This window comes from Prinia subflava, chromosome 3 (genome assembly GCF_021018805.1).
Source record: "Prinia subflava isolate CZ2003 ecotype Zambia chromosome 3, Cam_Psub_1.2, whole genome shotgun sequence".
Taxonomy (NCBI): Eukaryota; Metazoa; Chordata; class Aves; order Passeriformes; family Cisticolidae; genus Prinia; species Prinia subflava.
Window position 1 is genome coordinate 43,851,345 of NC_086249.1, and position 14,725 is coordinate 43,866,069.

General features: G+C 39.8%; 1 protein-coding gene across 4 annotated transcripts in view; it reads right to left on the reverse strand.

Annotated features, from left to right (window-relative positions):
- Nucleotides 1–3,898: 3,898 nt before the first annotated feature.
- RNASEH2B (ribonuclease H2 subunit B) overlaps nt 3,899–14,725 on the reverse strand; it is a 43,438-nt gene continuing 32,611 nt past the window's right edge. Inside the window, exons 10-11 of one of the 4 annotated variants that reach the window (XM_063392049.1) lie at nt 11,146–11,226; nt 8,289–9,188 (exon numbers count right to left, since the gene is read on the reverse strand). In XM_063392049.1, coding sequence (XP_063248119.1) covers nt 9,081–9,188; nt 11,146–11,226 — 189 coding nt within the window. In that variant the 3' untranslated portion in view covers nt 8,289–9,080. The other 3 variants (XM_063392048.1, XM_063392051.1, XM_063392050.1) reach the window with 3 other exon arrangements.

Here is a 14,725-nt window from a genome sequence, read left to right on the forward strand (position 1 = left end):
CTCCTCTCCCCTTCCCTCTCCCTCATCTCCCCTCTCCCTCAGTAACCATGTTGCCTTCCTGGGGTCGAACTCCAAATAAATCCTCATCTCATCAGCACCTCACCAGCTGTCTGGAGTCTCCTTGCCTGCCTGCATGCAAGTACCAATGAACCTAAGACCCAGGGGGCTCCCGGGGAACCTTCCCCTGGGACCCCCCCCCAAATCCAAACTACAACATGGTTACACTTTGGCAGAGTTGAAAATACTCACACACATGGAACAGAATGCATGGACACAAGTATGAGGACATCTGAGAATGTCACTGTTTGTAGTTATTCTGTAAGCCCACTGGGACAGATACCTCATCTCTTAGTGGCTTCAAAGCCAAGTAGGACTCTTTTGTACACTGTAAAAATAAACAGTTTTCTATGAAGAACTGCTGAAAAAGGCCCTGGCAAACTGCACCAGGAATCTTTCTGATCCTTGCAAGTGCTACTGGCAAACTCATTTCTATGGTGGTTTTCTCTTAAAAGGGTCCAGTAACATTTTCTTCTTGTCGTGGAGTAGTATGTTGATTCTAACGAGTTGCTGTGTTTTAGTAGTTGCCTGCTATCTAGTGGTTTACACATACCACTGGCACAAGTAAAGAAGAACATTTAAAGCACAACTTCCAGAAAAATGGAGAGCATGGGAAAGTGCTGAACCATGGTGCTCTTTGCTTCCTTGTGCTACCCAAGCTCTCTCTTCTCTCTGGCCTTCCTACCTCTACTTGTTTATTTCCAGTCTTATCAGAGTGACAGAATTGTTGGAGTTGGAAGTGCCCTCTGGAGATCATTTAGTCCAACTTCCCTGCCCAGGCAGGGTCACTTGGAGCAGGTTACACAGGTGTGCATCCAGGTGGGTTTCAAATATCTCCAGAGCAGGAGACTCCACAAACTTCCTGGTCAGCCTTTGAGCCTTTTCCCCCCCCCATATTTTCCTGCAAAAAAACCCTCTCAAACAAACCAAGAGCAATACACTCTGACCTCTGTAGGTCATTTGGCCCATGCTGTTTGTCACTAACCAATAGTCCCGGAAGGGAAATGCTCAAGTCAGGCATATGCATACAGGGACAATTTGTTTTGGAAACAAAAACCACAGCAAATAATCCTCCCTGGAGATCTCCTCTCTGCCAAAGCTGCACTTTCTAGCCAATGGGCCAGGAAAAAGGTATGTAGCACTCATTCTTGCTGCAGTCCTGTGGTGGCACATCCATTACAGATTTCAGAGAATTATAGAACAGCTCCCATTGGATTGGACTTCAAAACATCGTCTGGTCCAAACATTCACGGAAAAAGAGCCTAGATGAGATTGTCTAGCACCCTGTCCAATTGCATCCTGAAAACCTCCAGTGATGGGGACTCTACAACAACCCATGAAAGGTTGTTGCAGTGAATGATTGTCCCTAGTGTAAACAATTTCTTTTTACGTCAAGACAAAAGATCTCCCAGTGCAATACATACTTTTTGCTCCTTGCCTTTTCCATGCGACTACGCAGGAAGAGAGCCACAATTCTTTTTTGGGAAGGTGTCTCTGCAGCACCAGTAGCTAATGCAAGTGGTACTCACTAATTAGGAGCCTAAAGGCGCTGCTGGCCACCCTGTGCTGTGTCGAAGGAGCTCCTGCAGGGGGCTGGGCCCTGGATGCAGGATGGAAAGCACTCTCTTCAATGCCTGAGTTTGTGCTCTGGCTCTGGTGCAGCCCAGATTCTGGCTTGCATGAGCACTCAATGCTCACCCAGGCTGGACTGTGGCAGTGCTGCCTGCTGCTGCTGTTTCTATGCAGCCCTCATTGTGACATCCCTTGTGATGTCACAGACACCAGAGACAGCACAGCCAGGCCAGTCCTGCCCTTTGTCACCCCTTCAGCTCAGCCCCTCAGAAGGGTCCCGGGCAACCAAAGCCCTGACACAGGCAAAATGCAGACCCACCACTCTGGAATGGGCCCCCAGGCCTTCCCTTTACAAAACAGGACAAAGCCCCCACAAACCCTTGTCAAAAATAAACCTGGATGATGATATCCAGGCATGCTTTGCTCCTGGATGTCTCCTGTAAGGACATGGGATTGGTTCTCCTGGTGCTGAGCCCTGTGCTTGTGGGGATGCTCTTAGGGCCCTTAATAAAAGTTTGATACAAGATCTGGAGACTGATACAAGTCCCAGGGACCTCACAGGCAAAGGCAAAGAGACCTGTGAGCCACCTCTTTTGGGAAGGTGTCTCTGCAGCACCAATAACTGGATCCAAGCTGTACTCACTCATTTGGAGCCTACAGGCACTGGTGGCACCAAGATATGAGAAAGGGTATGGTCCACTGGTTGCACCATCAAGAGATGGTGTGATGGGACATGACCTTGGGGGAGGGAATTGAAGTCAGGAGGAGGGTGAAACACATGTAAGGAATTGCAGACACCACACAAGTCGGCCAGTGCCATCTGCTGCTGTCTGGGGATGATGTGAGCTCTGCGAAGAGTACGACATTTGAGGTTCTACCTCATATGGAAGAAACAGCAGGATTGAGTTCAGGGCTGCTGCATCTGCATCTGGAGGAAAGCAGCAAATCCCACTGCTGCTAACAGCAGTCAGTATCCAGTGTGCACACTCAGGTGGCACCAGATCCCTGGCAAGGCCATAACGTGACTGGTGTAATAAAGGTAGAGAAATTCAGGAGAAATTACATATAATCTTTCTTATTTGGCCATCATTGCTGTCATCTTGACCATAATCCCAAATCAGAAGCCAAATTTTAAACCAGAACTTTTAACCTTCCTATTAGCTTCCGCTTTTAAAAATTGTGAGCTTCACTTGGGCATTGCTTTACTTGATACACCATTGCTTGTTTTGCAACTATCTCAGGGTACACAAAGAATTTTAAAAGGGAGCTTTAGAAAAATTAGGGCAATTTGTAATGTGACAGACCCTAAAAGACTACAGTTGTGCACAGAGAGGGTACTAGAGAGTTCAGCTTGAGCACTTGAGCTATAGAAGCTCTTCAGGAATGTAAAGCAATGTGCTATTTTCCTTAGTCTTCACAACACCTTGTGAGATGACTTCATTTAACTAAGAAGTGTAAATGCTACTTCATATTTAAATAGATGCTGCCCTATTGCTTTGTTGTTAGCACTGGTACTTTTTTTTTCTTCAGATTAATGCTGCTGAATAATGGGCATATGAAATGGTACAAACATTACTTCTTTTCTTGTTTGGTTCCATTAATACCAATAAATCAACTTGACAGCCAAATAAAATACCCATCACCTTCGATTTGCCCCTTGTTGTCTGGATTTTGTAAATGAAATGGATGTAACTATCCTAAGAGTCTTGAAGCCTCATGTTAGCACTTACAGGATCAGGTTGATACCAGGATAATGTTTTGGCAGAAGAACAGCTTTTCCTCTGTGCTTTATTAACTTTGTGCTACTAAAAAACACGGAAAAGAAGTATCAGTTCTGTGTCAGTCTGTGATAGAGCACCTATATATCACACATGTGATGGCAAAGAATGCAAAATATGTAAAAAGTTACACAAATAGGCACATCATTCTCTTCACCTCCACTCTCTTCATCCCATCATCACTCACAGATTCACCAAAATGTTCATGAAAATGAAAATATCCAGAGTATGTATGACAGCAGCTGTATGTACACAGAGATGGGTTCTCTTTAGAACACCTGTACAGTAAGGTTCTCAGGGATTAGCCTAACTGCATCACTGAATCTGTCTTCACGAACTTTTAGGTTCGTATTTATATCAGGATTCATTATTTCCTCCAACTGAGCCCAAGAATTACTGACTACCCTGTGGAGGGTAACAGCACCAGTAGCCTGACTGCACTGCATTTTTCTTTGCATTTCTCTGTGATACTAGTGAAGAAATAATCAACAAATTATTCCAAAGGCATTTATTTCTTTCTTGTATATGAATTAAAAATAAAATCTTACAAAAATATGGAACCACATACTGAAATATATCACCTTAATTCAAGCATTTTTTAATGTAAGCTAGAAAAATAGAAATTTCTTTTTGGACCCATGTAATATTCCTTCAGTATTCCTAAAAACGACGTTAAAATAAATATTTTTTTCCTTAAAAAGGGGAAGTGCACATTGGTTTGCCAGAGTAACAAAAACAATTCAGTGCAAATTCCTAAAATAGGCATTCAGATTGCATTTCCTTTCATATATGATTTCTAAATAGTCAACAGTTCAGGTTTTTCATATTCTGAAACAGAGATGAACAGAATCAATTGAAAAGAAAGTTGAGTAAGCTATTGCCTCTGTCTTGGAATTTAGTTTTCAGCGAGGTCATAATAAACTCTTCTTGCAACTCTTCTTTACTCAAAGTTAGGCAAAATTTGCTAGAGTTGATGAAAAATATTTCTTTACATTTTACCTAGAACACTCCAAATACATTCACGCTTTACCAAGCATTTTGGTCATTGGCTGTAGGCATCTGTGAACTGGGTTCAGAGTTGGAATTTACAGAAGTAAACATTCATGCTGTTCAAAATCCTGTCAATTATTAGCTTTAAAAAGTTCTCCAGCAAAGAGTTATATATTAACAGTAGTCTGATACCCAGGTATTTAAGAACATCAGACTGCATATGACACAAATCTCTTCAGGATATCATTAGTATCCACTTTCTACGTGTTTTATGTAGACTCAGGCTGACTTTTTGGTTGAAGCTCACTCCACAGAAAGTGTCACTTACATTAATAAAAAAAGGATAATTAGGTCTTTTTTTTTTTTTTAACCTGAAGAATTACATAGGTTTTGATTTAGTTCTTAACATAAAATGTACATGTTATTTTATACATGTTTGAAAGTCTTCAATCCCTTAGAAAAAAAGAAGTAAAATAAAAAATACAGCTTCTCCATCTGCCCTTCTGAATTACCATCCTACCCAAAGCTTTAGCACTTAAGAGTCAGACTGTTGACACAATTTGAGCTAGGTGACACCTTCTGTAAAACAGGTCAGCATTGGACAAAATTGTGTAAATCAAACTCAGTGAAATTATTTTTAAAAATGTAAATGTCCTAAAAAGAGTCAACACTGGGGTTTTTTTTTCCATTTTGATTGATTTTATGACTGAACGTTGGACTTCCCATCCCAAAAGACCACTTTTCTGAATTTGGATAGATTTTTAAAGAGAAAGAAGAAAATTGCATAGAACACGATATACAAACATATTTTGCTATACAGCTTCTAAAACTTGTAATTATGGTCACTAAAAGCATACATTCTATTACAAAAACGAGGTTAAAAAAATCATAGAAAATCAAGTATTTAAGACTTGCCCAAGGATGCAGTTGGTCTGACCTTGCAAAATACTTGGGCAGGTGCTTAATTTTAAGCATACGAGCCATTGTGCCAAGAGATTTTATGGTGAACACTAATGCACAAATATTAGACTGGGTCTTCCACTTCAAGATAAGCATGGACATAAGTGCTTTGCTGGATATGGATCAGGATGCTCAGCACCTAACAAGGCTTCAGGCACGGATCCAGCAAAGCACTTACTCACACCAACAACACGGCTGACTTCAGGATCACTGCTCATGTGCTTAACATTAGGCATGCTCGTAAGTGCTTTCCTGGAAGGGCCCGATAGACCAATCGTGTGCAAGCTATAAAATTTGAAGCAGCGTATGTTTAACACACCGCATATTTAACAATGCTAATCTGCTGAGATTTGCTTTTTCTTGGAACAGGGCATGTCCGATGTCAAGCATTTATTTTTTCAGAAAGTGTGTAAAAAAAGCCCTCAAAAGCAGCTTTGTGATTATGGCAAGTTAAAATAATATAAGTGAGTCTCCTTATGCTCCTTTCATTTCTTCTTTGCACGTCTTTTCTCAGGCATCTACAAAGGAAAGAGAAAACCCTAGTCAAAACCATTATTCAAATAACCATCCATGCATTTAATTTTGCTCCAATAAACATCACGTCAGATGCAACTGAACACCTGAAAACAAACGCACTGCACTCTTCCAGATTTCAGATGTGAATGCAAATTCTGCTGACTACGCCACCGCTTCCACTGAAAATATTCAAATCACCAATCACTTCTGCAAATAGAACTAAGTTTATTACTTAAGACTGAAAATGATGTGCTAGTTTGACCCTTACAAATCCCTAAGTCAGTGCTTGTATTTCCATGCTTTCCATGCCCACTGGTGTCAACACATTTGCTATGCAAAGTCAAAAAAAGTGAAAATGTAAGAGCTGTTTAATCCCAGATAAACAACTTGAAAAGCATCACAGCTCATCAGATATTTAAATGAACATGTAGAGATGTCATGTTAACCCAGAAACAGAAATAAAGTAAGACCACATTTCTGTAATAGTGCTGGCATATTGCTCCATAATATGCTAACCAAGGAAGAAACAGCAAAGCAGCACTTCATAATGACCTACTGCTACTGCTGGCCAGGCAGGGTAACTATATTTAAATCCTTGTTGTGGTAGGAAATACTGTTTTATGCACTTGGCATCATATGTTCTTCATAACTTCTTACAGCTACAAGTCGAGGAAGTTTCAAAGTTACTAAATGTATTTCATGCTTTCCTAAAGGGAAAAGTTTTTGTTTTCATGTGAAAGCTCTAATGGTTTTTGGAAATGGCTTATTTTTTTGTCATGCACGAATTCCTGCTCAACCAAAAGCACAGTCACTAATAAAATTATTATTGTGGTAAGTTACAGCATAGCTGACAGCTGAAGTTGAGATGTGGTACTAAAGCAAAATGGATCCCTGCATAGAGGAAAAACTGTAGACTTAGTCCTTGAGCACAGCAGCAGATGTGAAAAGCATGTATAGAGCAAGAAAAAAAAAACCTGGTACCCCAGATCAGAAGTCAGCACAAAGGCCTCTTATCTCTATCAGATTTGTTCTCTCTCTGTCCCAAATTCTGACCAGAGAAAGTGGGACCTTTTCGTAGAAGGTTCTTGAACAGTTCAGTCAATGAAAAGGTGCATTTGCAAAATTTATTTCACAGAATTTTTGAATTGTTAAAACCCAACCCCCTAAAACTAGCATATTTAAAAATCCAAAAGAGCTTCTACCATGCATCTGTTCTGCCCCATAGTTTCTGTTTCTAACATAAATCTCTCCCATTCTTGGTTTTCCAACCCATGCCATACTTGTCTGCTTTCTCAGCATCTTCTAATGCTCAGAGGTGGCTATTAATTAATACACAACTCCTTTTTTCTACCAAAACATTCCCTAACTTGTTGCTTACTGCACAGTACTTCATTAACACGACAGAATGTGCCTACTTTTTCCTTTTTCTTTTTTTTTCCCATAGCATTGTCCTGCATTTTTGACAGGCGTTTTTCAAAGTAGCCATCACTTCTGCATCCCTTCTACTCAACATGAATTTGGGAGGGTAATGTTTTCCAAAATTTAACCCTTCCAGTTCAAAACCACAATTTCTCATTCTGGGCTCATTCAAACACTACTTATTATCAGAGATAATAATTCAGTAGATTTCCAGGTATTTTCCTCTATCTGGAATTCCAACCATGCTGACCCTCCACGCATTTACAAACTACATCTGACACTTTGTAAAAAACACCAGTTTGAAAGGGATACAAAACCCAACAATTATAAAACTGCACAGAACACACAGCAAAGCTTCTATTTCATTTCTGGTTGGAAGAGAGTGCCACAGAGCTTTTTAACCTAACAGACACCATTCTAATCCAAGGGTTGTAAATGACAGCAAGTAAGTTTGAAGCAGAAAAATGGCATAGTTACTCAAAAAGGGGGAATTCCTAATTTCTCTGAAACTCACGTTGTCAAGCGATACAAGCAGATTCCCTACTGAGCTGAAGTAGCAAAGAGTGATGTGTTTTAAGAATCTTTCAAAAACACACATTGTAGTTGAGCCACAGTAATGACTCTGTACAAGAACTGGCGGATGACACTGAGTATCGTGCAGAACTGGCTAGATCTGTACAAATGAGCCAGTGACTCCATTTCTCTTTCAATTCTGTGATTGAGGGAAGCTGCAACATCAGCTATCCCTCTAAATACACAGGAATACTCTCTAATGATGAATGAACACAGAAAAGACTGGGTAGTGCATTTTAAGTAACAGTCCTACCTTGTGCAATACTTTGTAAAACTAAACCTTACCTAAGACACTCAAGCTTTTGAGTCCAACACCAAACAGGCTTCTTAAAAACGCCCCACCCGTTGTTGCCTTTAAATCAAATTTTCCCTGATTATTTTCATAAGGACCTCTTGACCTTGGAACTAAACATAAAAATACCTCTATATTGCTATGTGCTAAGAGATTTATCACATAAAGTCAGAGATGCCAGAACTCTTTAAGGATTAAAATATATACACAGGAAAATACTAAAAGCATTTAAAAATGTGCTGAACCTAACTCTTGAAGCACACAGCAAAACAGCAAGCACAAGTTTGTTACACAAAGCACTTTATTGCATTACATGTACACTGACATTCATTGCCATTTGTTTCCAGTATATTGAAAAGAACCCAAATCCCAATACAGAGTATCTTTGCCTCCATAAAATGCCACCAATGACAATGCTTACATCAGTGCTTATATTTGTGTTAGAATAAAAATGCAAAGATGCCATCCTACTCTGGTGTAATACTGGGTAAAAAACTTCAAAAAGTTCTAAAAAAATAATGTTCCTTATGAATTAAAAAAAAAAAAATCATCAAAGGCGGGCAAGCTTTCAGCCTCGAGTGAAGTGTAATGGAGAAAACTGTGCTGGGCTTGATTTGGCTTGCTCTAGAAGGAGCAGTAGCACAGTAGGGTACCCTGCTAAGCCTTGCTTCTCAGCCCACAGCACACTGTTAATGCAGCTGAGCCATCCTCCCAATCCAGGCTGGAATATCTGGTATCATGGTACTGCCTTGTCCCACTAAGGCCAACAGCTCTGTGCCCTGCCAGCTCACAGACCTCTCCATCACACTCCACCATGCACCCAGACATGCCCTGCATACACTATACTAACAAAAAACTCCAGAAGGTATCTTCAGTTTAATATAAAAATAACCACTGTATAAAATTCTTTCAAGAACAAGTCTTTATTTTGATGTTTTAGATTTGGAGCTGAAGAAAGCAGAAATGGATTTCATTCCACTCTTATCAACTTTGGCAAGAGCCTTCTGTGCTGCAGACATCTTGGTGTTTGCCTGTGAGTGAAATGATAAACAGAAACAGTTAAACAGCATCTCTATAGGGGGGAAACAGATGCTACAAACTCCTTAATACAGAAGTCAAGCAATAAGTTGAGTTGCTTTTTTAGTATACAGCTGTAAAAATAATGTTATGCAGGTTTTGAACTGTAGGAGAAGAACATTAAAAAAACAAATTTGAGATTATTCAAACTGAAGAATACTTGTCATGAATTACTTAACGTCAAACAAAAACAGAAAACCAACTACAAGGACAAGGAGGTGAAACATCTCTCCTTTCTGCAGAATGAGGTATCCCAAATCAAACGTTTACTTTGGGATAATCCCTGGGTGTACATTAAGAGGAATAATGCATGCAATAGAACAGATGTATTCTGTACCCTCCGACTCAATCTCATGATTATGCTGTCAGCAGGCTGAATTACAGACCTGCATTACGGATGATGAATAATTCACACTGATTTACTATCAAAGACTCTATGCATAGTGAAATAAAGGGAAAAGAGATGGAAGAACTAGGAATGAAGAAGGTAACTAACGTTTGCAAAGCACTTTTGAGGCCACTGGGACAAATTCCCAGACTTCTACACCTAAAACACATTTTACGAACCACATTTCATAGAGCTGACCTCTTTTCTTTCTTGTATTTTAAAGCATTATGTTTAAATCTCTAGCTGCTTTCCCTATTAAGAAAACTTTGCATTGACCTTTCTTTATGATCCTCCTCAGTCTGCAGGACTTCACAATAACAGTACTTGGGATCAGCTGGATGGTTATGGATATGATGGAGATAGGCAACAACCATATGATTGTCTGGGTTACTCTACAAACAAAACTACTGCCAAAGTATTTTAAAAAGAGTAGTATACTGTACAGTGTCCAAGGGCTATCTTTTCTTTCCCAGATTCTCTCATCAATGTGCTTCATTATTTCAGAAGTAAATAATATTTAATGTTAAAATGAATTATCTCTCCTCAGTTTATTTCTATCTTTATGCCAAGTTCAAAAGCCACAGTATATAATGTGGGGAGGGGGAAAACATGCATATTTTAAACTATTTATCACCTTCACTTAGGGGGCAATCCTCTTACTTCCAAACTAAAATGTGCAATGAGTACAAAAAAAAAAATCTGGGATTTTGGGGGGAGTAAGGAATGTATCTGTCACCAGCTGCTTCTCTTTGCAAAGGGATAACGAGTAGTCAGCATTAGACTGAAGGTCACAAGACCAGCACAGCGGGCCTTTTCAGTTCCCCACGGATTGGAGGAAGATTCATTTTCTTTCAATGTTCAGAGAAATAAGCCAGTACAAGCCTTGCAGCTTTGGCAGAGACAGAGAGGATCTATTTCTTTTCACATCTCTGTTGCTCTCCTGGGAATAGTACAGTGGCAGGCAAAGCTGGACTCAGATTTGGATTGGCCTCCAAACATGCGCTGGAGCTGGCAATCAGTAAGTTCTGTGTTGATTTAACTTCATTAAGTTGACATAAGTAAGTGCACAAGCAATATTTCTAGGTAAAAATAAAGCCTGTCCTAGCATCCCTTGGAATTTAAGCAAATGCTGCCATCTTTGTTTCTTTTTCGAGTAACTGAAATTTACCAGTTGCTATCATTAAGCCATAGGATTTCTCATCTAAAGATCTCAAAGAGCTTTGCAAACATTAGCTGAGCACCTTAACGTGTGTCTGAGTCTGCAAGGCTCACTGGAATGTTCACTGGTGAAATATAGCCCAGCAGTAATAGTACAAAACAGTTCAGAATAGGAAACTAAAACTGTCAAAGTCACATTAAATCTGAAAGAAAAGTATAAAGAGATATAGTTATAGATGTCAGACAATTTTGTATTTGTTTTGTATTTGTGGTGTGTTTTGAAGGAGAAAGTTAAGCACTCTGTGCTAGTATTTGGTATTAATCTACAGTTCAGCAAAACATGTATGAATGCAAGGCTTGCTTACCTTTTTGGTTTTCAGATTGTCGCTGTTAAATTTAGTATAGTCTTCTTCTGGTTCCACAGGGACATCTGACAATTTCCTTTTCTGAAATGTTAGAGTGAGGAAGTTGCTCTGTCAACCACTTTTATGATGTATACACATGGAAGTTCAAAGCTTTGGCTTTAAAACGTAACCATAGCACCAAAACAGGACTGGCAATCAAGTGAAGAATCTGCAGCAAGAGTGGAAGATTTCTGTCTGCAATCGTCTTCTCTACATGTGAATATAAACCATCTTTACAGCTTTCAGAAGAGAGCATTCAGTGTCAGGGGAAGCATTTTCTTCCTACCCTTCTGAAGAATGACTCTTAGAAATCAGCCATGATTGTGACTTTGGTGTCAGTCTATTTCGAGAACTTTGTGGAGCAGCTGTTGGAATTTAGTGCCTGACAGTCAAGGAACTGTGGTGCTCATGATGTCATGGACCTGTGCAGCAACTCCGGTGCTGTAGCTATCTGCCAGCACAAGTGGATCATCATCTAGTTCCTTGTCTGTTTGTTCACAGCCTCTAGAATTAATTCATTTCTAGAGGCTGGCAACAGTGAAACACTGCCATAGCTCCACTGACTGCTTCATCACTTGAATCCAACAGTGTATTAAGGAGTTTGAATCTGCATGAGCTGTGTGCCTTCTAACTTCAGAAATAACGCACATGAACGGTTCTCGGCACTTCACATGATCAGGCTGTAAAAATGAATATTTCTTTCCATAAACTGTGAGCATGTGTTTAGTTTAAAGGTGAAAACTTTCTGGTATGTTTCCAAAAGGGAAAAAAAAAAAGTATGTAGTATTTTACAACACTGTATTTTTATTATTATTATATATCTGATATTACTACCCTGTCCTTAATATCCTGTGAAATCTAGACCGTGGCCTTCCCAGCTTTTGTGCCAAAGAAAGTGATTTTGCAAGCAACTTGGATGGTACCGTACATTTTAAGATCCTGTTTTATTCATTGTGTTTATGGTGCTTGTGATATCTCTCTCTCTCCCCCTCCCTCTCTCTCTTTGGCACAGAAGCTAGGTCTGCAGCCTAGATTTCTCAGCTCTTAGAACCAGATCCAACTGCAGCCTTTTCTTTTGATTTCAATGGAATCTGGATCAGCCTCTTTAGGAGGCTGTTTACTGTGCTGTGATTACATTTTCAAATGACAATCTAATGAAGAATTATTTTTCTCCTCTTTTTGGAATCTGATAAACAAGTTTTTAAAACTTACAACAAAAATGTTTGCATTTCAGCAAAACATTTGCTGTTTAGTTGTAGCAAAGCCTACATATTCTTTGTAAATGCCTCTCATCATCTGCCAATGGCCAGACTCCCTGTGCTGACAAACCGGACAGTGCGATAATTACAACACAAGATCAACGGCTTACAATTAATACAAAGAACATGCAATTTTGATTTAATCATCAAATCACAACGTCCAGGCTGTACCCAGCTTGTTCTTGTTCAAGAAAGAGAATGTGTCGTTGCTTTTCAGCTGATCACTGTAGTTTCTACATCTCTCCTCCCTTCAGAGTTTAATGTAATGTCCAAACATGCAGCTACTTTTCCAAAACAGGAAATGCATGTTAGAACCTTCTTATTTTGCAATAATCATGTATTATGTCTGTTAACACACCTTGCCCTCATGAAGAGAAATGTCAACACAAGTGATTAAAAATGGTCTGAAGGAGAGTAGAAGTTTACATGTATAAGTCTACCTTGCTCCTCTGAGATTGGGAAATAAAGGAGTGTTTTAATCTCTGAAGTTGCAAAGACTTAAACACAGAAACATCATACACACCCTGGTCAGTGCTTTGGAAATGAATCAGATCCTCAGCACGATCTCACTGCCCAACAACTGAACAGCTCTAAGCCTCATTTCCTCTGCAACCAAACTGCTGAAATAAAACTGTTTTTAAAAATAGATTCCCAGAACTATCCCAATGGTATAAAAGCTATTCGTACACAATATGGAATGTACATCAGATGCAGTTTAATACAGTTGTTTTAACATGCTTATATAGCTAATGACTATCAGTTGGCTCCTGATGTGTGCTTAATATTTCTTACAAGGCATAAAGATAATTCTTAACTGAATCAAAGGGCCAAGTAACTGTGCAGCCAGAACAACTGTCCAGCCACATGGAAATAACATATCTATGGATATCCATTGGAGAACAAATGCTATTAATAACAGTAGGGCTCAATTACTCCTCTATGTGCTAGCTGACATGCTGCTAAACAGTCACTGAACCAGCCAGAAATGAGGTTATTTTAGACTTTGTTTCGGTAAGTAGCAGGGACATTGCAGGAAAGGCCAATGTGGTATGTAATCTTGTTTCAGTAGACATAGGCTGCCCAGTTGAAATAAATGGAAAGGATAATCAAAGTGTGGTTATTGGTTCCAGGAGGGCAAACTTTGCAAACCATATGCCTTACGCGTCTCAGGCAAAGCAAAGGGACTTGATGTGTGAGGAAGACACTTGGAAGATGAAATAAAAAGAATAAAGAGTGATTTGGGATCTTTTAATTCAAACAAGGTGAAAATCTTGGAGGAAAGAGATTCTCAGACTAAACACAATAAATGTGGCTCCTTGCTTGCTCAGATGCACACACATTCCACCACCTCCCATCCATCCCCAAAAAATCCAACCGACACTAGATGCAAGCAGAATTCTGCAATGGATGGGGGAAAAAAGACTATGGGAAAAGAAATATTTCAAAAAAAGATCTGTTTAGGGGTCAGGTAATACTGGGACCAAGAACTGCCAAAAAGTCAAGCTGAGTTAGACCTTGGAAAGGAAATTAAAATAAATAGTACAAGGTTTAGCCACAGAGGCAAAAAGGGAATTAAAAAAAGAGAAAGTGAAGGGATTGGAGAGATATTAAAGTCAACCTATGTGTGGACTCAAAATGGAAGAACTTCTTTGCCTCAGTAAATCATGTTCAGTAAAGATAAAGAGGTCAAGTACAGGGATAGAAGAGAGAACAGAAATCACTCTATTCAAGATAGAAGTAAAACTCAATATGGTGATCCAGCTGGAAGACTGTATCAGAAATTGAGAGGCAGAACCTGGCATATGTTCTATCAGGCAGGGACCATATTAGTGCAGAATAGCCAACGACCCATCTCTAACGTAAGAAGGAAGAAAATGCCATAGTAAGACTCAGGAGAAGAGTGGAAAAAAGTGAAAGAAGGAAGAATAATTAAAGAGTAAATGAAAAACAGAATCATGGAGTGGTTGGGGTCTGAAGGGCCCTTAAAGATCCTCCAGTTCCAACCCTCCTGCCCTGGGCAGGAATACCTTCCACTAGGCCAAGTGGCTCAGAGCCCCATCCAACCTAGCCTTGAACACTGCCAGGCGTGGGCATTCACAACATCTCTGGGCAACCTGTTCCTGCCTCACCACCTTCACATCTAATCTAAACCTACCCTCTCTCTCAGCTCAAGGCCATTGCCCTTTGTCCTGTCACTACACAGCCTTGTAAAAAGTTTCTTGCCAGCTTCTCCTTTAGCCTCTTTTAGGAACTGGAACATGCTCTAAGGTCTCCCTGGAGCC